Source organism: Sceloporus undulatus, chromosome 3 (assembly GCF_019175285.1).
Source record: "Sceloporus undulatus isolate JIND9_A2432 ecotype Alabama chromosome 3, SceUnd_v1.1, whole genome shotgun sequence".
NCBI lineage: Eukaryota > Metazoa > Chordata > Lepidosauria > Squamata > Phrynosomatidae > Sceloporus > Sceloporus undulatus.
The window spans coordinates 90,223,554-90,231,327 of record NC_056524.1 but is presented as its reverse complement, the minus strand read 5'-3'; the positions used below and the strand labels follow the sequence as shown (position 1 = coordinate 90,231,327).

Sequence of the window (7,774 nt, the reverse complement as noted above, 5' to 3'; positions counted from 1 at the left end):
ACTGCCTCTCTCCCCCTCAAGATGGTGGTCGGAAGTAGTTAATTGTCCAATATGGACAGTAACCTGGATATCCCTCAGATGAATAAGACTAATGAATAACTAACTACTTACTTTCACCAGATGTATCTATATATATTGATATATCTTCCATGCTGTCACAACAGCCAATCCTGACCACTGATGAAGACTTTCTGTCGAAACGCGTTTGGTCTTATTTTATCAATTCATCACTTGTAATGGGCTTGCTATGTTATCCCTCCCATCTGTTTCCTTGGAGGCGTTGAAAACTTCATTTGTATTTGTATTTGTATTTTATATGTATGACATCTCCATATACTCGATTTATTGGTTGGGATTTATAGTTCCTTAGCCTAGTACATATTGGTTACATCAGCTCTTTTACTCATTTGTTTCATAAGCTTTTGATTTTATCTTTGGGCTCTACACACAGACCACAGCATTTTTTGTCTGCAGGATTGACTATATTTTACCTATACCTCCCATTTTTTATCCAACTCTTCTAGTTTGCATGTTGGAAGAAGCCTTTAAGTGATCTAGAAGGTTCAACCCAGGTGTGTCTAGTTTGCCAATCTCCTGTATGTGTGAGTCACAGAGACCATGAAGATGAAAAGCAGGTTGCTTGCCTGTAACAGAGGCTCTTTGAGTTGTCATCTGTGAACTCATAACCAACCCATTTTTCCACTTTGGTTCCTGGCTGATTTGGTGGACGTGGAACCAAGTGGTTTGAGCAGTAACCATAATGAGCATATGAGGTATGGACCTGTGGGTGTGACTTTAGCTGAAGATATCTAGCTCTAGAAGTTTCCAAAGATGGCAGAGAATCCTATATGTGTGAGTTCACAGATGACCATTTGTAGAACTACAGTTATGGGTAAGCAACCTGCTTGTCTGATATATTTTTCCAAAGATGGAAGAAATTCTGGGTATTTTGTGTTACTATGAACTATTGCATTTAATAGTAGGGAAAGAATAAACAAAATTAATCTGTTTTTCTTTTACAGTAAAGCTCCCAGAAATACTTGGGAAGATGAGCTTTTCTGACAAAAACCTAAAAGCATTAGTAAAACACTTTGAATTGTTCCTAAGGTAAGAGCTATTGAAAACCTACAAACCTATATACTCCAAGACATTTGGTAACTTCTACAAGCTTCATTTTTATTACTGGAAGCATTTTTTGCTATGTATGTAATTAATACTCTGAAGGAGGAAAGCACACAATTGCACTAAAGAAGTTCCAGTTTCAGTAAAGTAATTCCCTTAACATTATACAGTTCTTAAAAATAGCTGGCATAAATGACAATATGATGAAGGAGCTTGTGCCTTTCTTCTATGGACAGATGCATGTGCAGGTTACACAACAAATAGAGATACTATCTCTTTGCGCATGACATAAAATTGATCAATTATATAAAGGCAGCGCAAGCTTTATCAGACCTCCCTGGTCATCCAGTGAGTTTACATGGCTGAGCAGGTATTTAAACTTCGGTCCCTAGAATCACCCAGTGCCCAAACCACTATACCGCACTGGCTCTCATCAGTGATGTACAATACCTAAAACTGTCCTTAGAGCCCAAATCTGGAACATCAGGGCTTTAGCATTCAGATACCCATTTCCCATTCATTCTAGCCTTATCATAGTTTTCATTCAAGATGAATATTCATTAGGTGCCATTTTGAATTAGACTATGGAATGTCATATAATCATAAGAGAACTGATTTTGATTACAGTAGTTTTCTGATTGGAGTTTACAACCCTGTGAGTAGGAAGAACTGGTGTGTAATTTAACTTGCAGTAATGATATATGACCATTAGTCTGTACTAGTGAGCAGTGAATAATATCTCAGTAAATGAAAGAGGCTGCATACACTCTAAGCTAAGCTTTTTTGAGGAATATTTAATGGAATTATGTAAGAAAAAACATACTTCAGCATGAATTTGAAAATTAAAGTGGTTTCAACATAATTGAAATGTGAGCTGAGATAAAATCTTTTTTTTAAAGCATCCTATTTGCATTCCTGTCTTTAAAGAGTATACTTCTAGAGATACTTCAGTAGAAATTTTCTGACAGGAGCAGAGCTCTACTAATGTAGCCCTCAGAATTTCTGTTCAGAAGTAGGCCCTATTGAATTAAGTGGCAATGAATTTTGTGTATGTGAAAAATTACGGACGAAATTAAATCTGAACATTAGCATGTTTTTGGCTTTTTCTTGGACCTTTGGTCTCTGTTGAGGACACTCATATACAGTATTACCCCATTTAATAAGCCTCAAAACATCTTGACTGTTTGGACAAGTGAGAAAAATATTCAATATAGTTAAATTAATTCTACTAACTAAATGCAACATTATCTGCTTTTATACTTTTAAATATCTTTATTTTAATGACGGTTGAAATATGACAATAAATAATAATTTTATTTCTTATCTGCCTCTCCTCATGACTTGAGGCGGGTTACAACATAGATAAAACACAATCATTGCATAAAATACACATATTAAGCTGCATCTCTATGCAATATTTATATTACAATACGTAGGACAATAATTAAATATAAAATTCATGTTTAAAATTAATGAATAAAAACTGCCTGAATAGGTCTTCGAGAGATAGGAAGAGATAGGTCTTCAAATGTGGTTTATATTCCGACAGCTGGTTTAGCTGTTGGATCTTTTCTGGCTGGTCATTCCACAGTCTTGGGGTGGCTGATGAGAAGGTCCTCTGGGTAATGGCTGCTAGTCAGGTTCTTGCAGGCTGCAGCAACTGCCCCCCAGAGGACCTCAGTGTTTGGGGCAGATTGTACGGGAGAAGGCGATCCTGTAGATAACCTGGACCCAAACCATGTAGAGCTTTAAAGGTCAAAACCAGCACTTTGTATTTTGCCCAGAAACTAATTGGCAGCCAATGGAGTGACTTGAGTCTGGGTGTAATATGTTCACTCTTGGATGTTCCTGTAACCAATTAGGCTTTAAAATCTTGATGGTATAATTCCTCTTTATATAAATATCTTTGTAACATCCTATATTAGATACTTTAAATCTTGCCTACCTAAGGGCTTGGGAATGTTAGAAATTACAGACAGACAGTCATACATATTTTTCTTTGCCAGGTTCTTAGCAGAATACCATGATGATTTCTTCCCGGAGTCAGCTTATGTCGCTGCTTGTGAGGCCTACTACAGCACAAAGAATCCACATGCCATCTATTGAAGCTGTTGATGTGGATATGATTGATTGTACATATTCCTTGACTGCTCTGCTTCAAGATCAGGAGACAAGCTGAAATGTATCATTTTAATATTAGAAAGAGAGTCTCACAAGCATTGCCATTCATTTGACAAAAAGAGAATCACATTTCATTTCAGAGTATGCTGACATTGCATTCTAGTGCTAGATTTCCTTCACTGTTAAACAAATGAAGCTCTGCACTGACTTCTGATGCATAGAACTGCATACAAATAAAGTAAAAGGAATTAGGTGCATTAGAAACAGACTTCATGAGAACTAACCACCCAATGTTCCACTTTAACATAAGTTTACTTCAACTTGAACTCTCAGAAAATCACCTACATCTAAGACAGGAGTGGCATTGTATAAGTTCTCATTTGGAATTCGTACTTCATTGTATAAAGCTATTGTGACAAATTGTTTTTCATAGAAGAATAAGCAACGGGTGTTTTAGTATGATTTCTGCTTTAAGATTTCTTGTGAGTGGAATAACCCAAGGTTTATTTGTCTTTTCCCACGGTAGGTGTGTTCGGCAGTGCCTCAATAGTGTTTGACTCTATTAATTCATCTCTTTTCATGATTTGAATTGCTTTTGAGGATTTTTAAAGCAGTTGTTTAGAACAGGATGTACTTGTTGGCATGGGAAATGAACAATGCCAAAATGACATTCTTTGCCAAACTTTAGCAAGAGTTCTGAACACAAACAATGACTACAAACTGAGCTGGTGAGATACAGATCGTCTTTTATTCGTGCTATAGTTTAGACATATATAGGCTACTATGTGGAAATCTAGACCTATTTGTGCCTGCTGGTTTGGTCTTCCCATGGTACTATGATATTTAAACCAGCTTCTAGTCTATTCTCTAGATAGGTTAGGAGGAGCAATCCACAAACCAATAAAATTAACTGATCATATCAAAGACTTCTTTAAAAATCTCTGGAAAGTAAGTAGCTGAGCATGAATAGCAACCCTGTTACTTGCATAATTTGATCCCATAGTAGCACTTGCCAAGAACCCCCCACCCAGGCTTTTTTAAAGTAAGGTTTGTATTGGTCATCTCAGCTGATAAATTAAATAGTTAGTTTATATTTTGCATGAGGCAGAAGAACCAGAATACTTAAATTGCCCACAAACTTATTTCTACAATAGTTCTGATTAGATTACAAATATTTTGAAGTAAAATTTCTGCCATCTAACACAGCCCCTAAGGTAATTAAACTAATCTCTACATCAGAGATGCAGAACTGTAATCCTCCAAATGTGTTTAGATTCCTATAATCCCCCAGCACTGAATGTGCTGGCAGGCCTGATGGGAGAGAGAGGTCCAATACCACTGGAAGATTAAAATTTATCCACCCCTCACCCTAATGTATAATGCACTCTTTCAAACTCAAAATCCATAGTATCAGCTTAAATAACTTAATTGTTTAGAAACGGGGGGAGCTTCCTCAAGGGTTGGCCTCATGTCCACCCCTAGTATATGTTTCTTTGGATATTTCATAGGACATATGATTATATGGAGGAAATTATTTGAACTAGAATGTCCACGTGCGTGTATCTGTATCAGTAGAGGTTACTGTATCAGCAGGAGTTGAGTAATCAAGAGAGCAATTGGAGGTGACCCATGATAATGTATGACAAGGCCCTTGCATTAGTAGACTTTATATTTTGGGTATTAGCTTCTGGGGTTAATTCATTGCTTCCACAGAGGGTTTTTTTTCCCCAGACCACATTTTCTAAAATTCTCTAGACATTTTGTCTTAGATTTGAAGCTTTAAAATGAGACAGGCTTGTGTTAGCTTTGGTATAAAATACTGTTTGTGCAGAATTGTTAAATATTAATGAGTTATTTAATATAGTACAATAATGGTTAATCCTATTCCTTAAAGTCTTCTGTCATATTTCAACACATTTTGTGCCAAGTACAGTTTTGTTCCATCCAAATAGTGCATAGAAATAAGGGCTGGTAGCTGAACTGAAATATTTTTGTATGAATGAATTGTAAATAAAGCTGGCATATTTGGAACACAGTATTTTTTTGTGTTGATTTGTGCTTTACCAATGTAGCATGATACTTATCAAGAGGGTGGGCCCAACCTATAGACTGGGTGCATCCCTAAAAAGCTAGTTCACACAGTATTAATATTAGTCATGTACACATGCTCAAACTCAGAATGTATTTGGTCACAACCAAAACGGAAACTAAAATTATTTTGAGGGAAACTTCACATATTTACTGAAATAACATTTACAGTTTGTACTAAGTTAAATTCCAGGTGAGTAGCCATGTCCGTTGCAGAAAATAATATAAAATATAAGGCACAATGAGGATTTAACAAATTATTTTATGATAGGCTTTTCTGAACTATAAGCCATGAAAACCTTTATGCAGTAACATACTGTTTGTACATATTTAAATGCTTGACAAAAATGAAAAGTGTTTATGCCAGCACTGCCTCATGAAATTGTACCATATAAGGAAGCATTAAACTGCAAGATGACTCAAGCCATTTCCATTACTACAATTGACACTTTTTGAAGTTGACAGTAATGACTCCATCAGTCTTAATTGGGCAGCCAATGAATTCCCAGATTCTTGGTTTGCCCAATTATGTGCTGATGTGGAAAATAAGCACTGCTTAGTGTACCTTCTTTTTTCACATTAATGCATTTTACATCATATTTTAGAAAGTATATTAAAATACAAAAGTTTAAAATGGAAGAGCCATTATTTTCAGAAACATTTGTTATAAGTGTTACTAAGTTCTGTGCATAAAGTTCTACGGGTTAATGTCATCTTTGCTTTCTGATGGTTCAGTGTACACAAACTTGTTTCATGCACAAAATGATTAAAATATTGCATATAAAATTACCTTCAGGCTATGTGTAAGGTGTACATGAAACATAAATGAATTTCATATTTAGACTTGGGTCTCATCTCCAAGATAACACATTATGTACAGTGGAGCCTCCGCATACGCGGTCTTTTTATAGGCGGCTTTGAGCATAGGCGCTCAATTGAATGGGCGCGCGCACCCGTTGCGCCTCGTGCGCCGCCATGCACGAGCCCCATTGTTTACAATGGGGCTCGAGCATAGGCGGAAATCACCATACGCGGCGAGATCCGGAACGGATCCCCGCGTATGGCGAGGTTCCACTGTATATGCAAATATTCCAAAACCTAAAAAAAATAAAAACATTTCTGGTCCCAAGCGTTTCAGATAAGAGAGACTCAACCTGTTGTGCCATTTTTAGAACGAGAATGGTATGTTTCCAGAAAATCCAGTAACTTCCTGAAATCGCCTTGTATGGTGGTGCAGGTCTTATATGAGATACATATTGTTAATGTTTCTGTCATCATTAATTTCTCCCATTTAGAAATTGATCCTCCTATCTGAGACAGACACACACACACATATATAATTGGCATGATGTTTGCACTTGTGGAATGGCTTCCACAGGTGTTAAGGAAAATCTGAGTTGACAGCAGGGCACCAATTATTATTAAGTATGAACTGCTGAGAGTTAGCAAGCTTTTCAGTTAGAAGAAAATGTTTCTTGAAGGCAGCTCCTGGAATTCATAGTGGTGAAAGAGCCCTATCACAAAACCATTCTTAAAAACTAGAGGTATTCTCTTGGCCTGTACTCATCTTTCATTGCCTTCCTGCAGCACACAGCAAAGGTGGTTTATAAGTATTTCAGGTATGAAGGGATAAAACTTGTCCAGAATATTTGCAGTAACAACTTTCAGCTAAATAAGGGACATTTTAGCTTGGGATAAGTGCACTTTTTGAATTGGTGGACTGAGTAGAGAATGTAAAAGTAATAAAGGAGTTGTAAAATAAAAACTGCCTTATGTAGTTGGAAATATTGGGGAAATGTAAGGCATTTCCTTTTTTTTTTTTTTAAATACAGTCTATTTGGAATAAAACAGGCCCTATACAAATAGGCCAAAATAAAGCTGCTTCAGGTCACTTTGGAGGTATGCTTTTTAAATTATGCATGCATACTAAGAGTTGGGAAGCCACGCCAAAGCCACGATCCAGTTCTTGATAAGAACTAGAGCGCAGTTTTGGCACAGCTTCCAGACTCTTAGTACGCATGCATCATTGAAACAGCATACCTCAAAAGTGACCTGAAGCAGCTTTATTTTGGCCTGTCTGTATGGGGACACAGTTTCAACAATAAAAACATACAGAAAGCATACATAAACATGGTGTGTGTGTTTTCCCTAAGGCCCCAAATTGATGCTGTACTCTGGGCAACCATAATCTCTCAGGAAAGTGGTCATGTCCACACTACCCCATATGCACATTAAACACAATAGCTTGGGAGTTGCAAATGAGAAACTTTAACACCTCTGAAGTCAGGAAGGCAGGCATTTGAGGCAAGATGTTTTGCCGGACAAGCCCAATAAGGCTGATTTACAACTTCATTCTCAACCCTGGTGGCGCAGTGGTTAAATGTCTGTACTGCAGCCACTCACCCAAAACCATAAGGTTGCGAGTTCAGTACTAGCCAGGGCT

At 37.1% G+C, this 7,774-nt stretch overlaps 1 protein-coding gene across 4 annotated transcripts in view; it reads left to right on the top strand.

Annotated features, from left to right (window-relative positions):
• Positions 1-5,278, top strand: part of MSL3 (MSL complex subunit 3) — a 28,558-nt gene extending 23,280 nt beyond the window's left edge. For all 4 annotated transcript variants that reach the window (XM_042459082.1, XM_042459083.1, XM_042459085.1 and 1 more), the window contains 2 exons: positions 1,023-1,107; positions 3,129-5,278. In XM_042459082.1, coding sequence (XP_042315016.1) covers positions 1,023-1,107; positions 3,129-3,228 — 185 coding nt within the window. In that variant the 3' untranslated portion in view covers positions 3,229-5,278. The remainder of the gene's footprint in view (positions 1-1,022; positions 1,108-3,128) is intronic.
• The last annotated feature ends 2,496 nt before the right edge of the window (positions 5,279-7,774 follow it).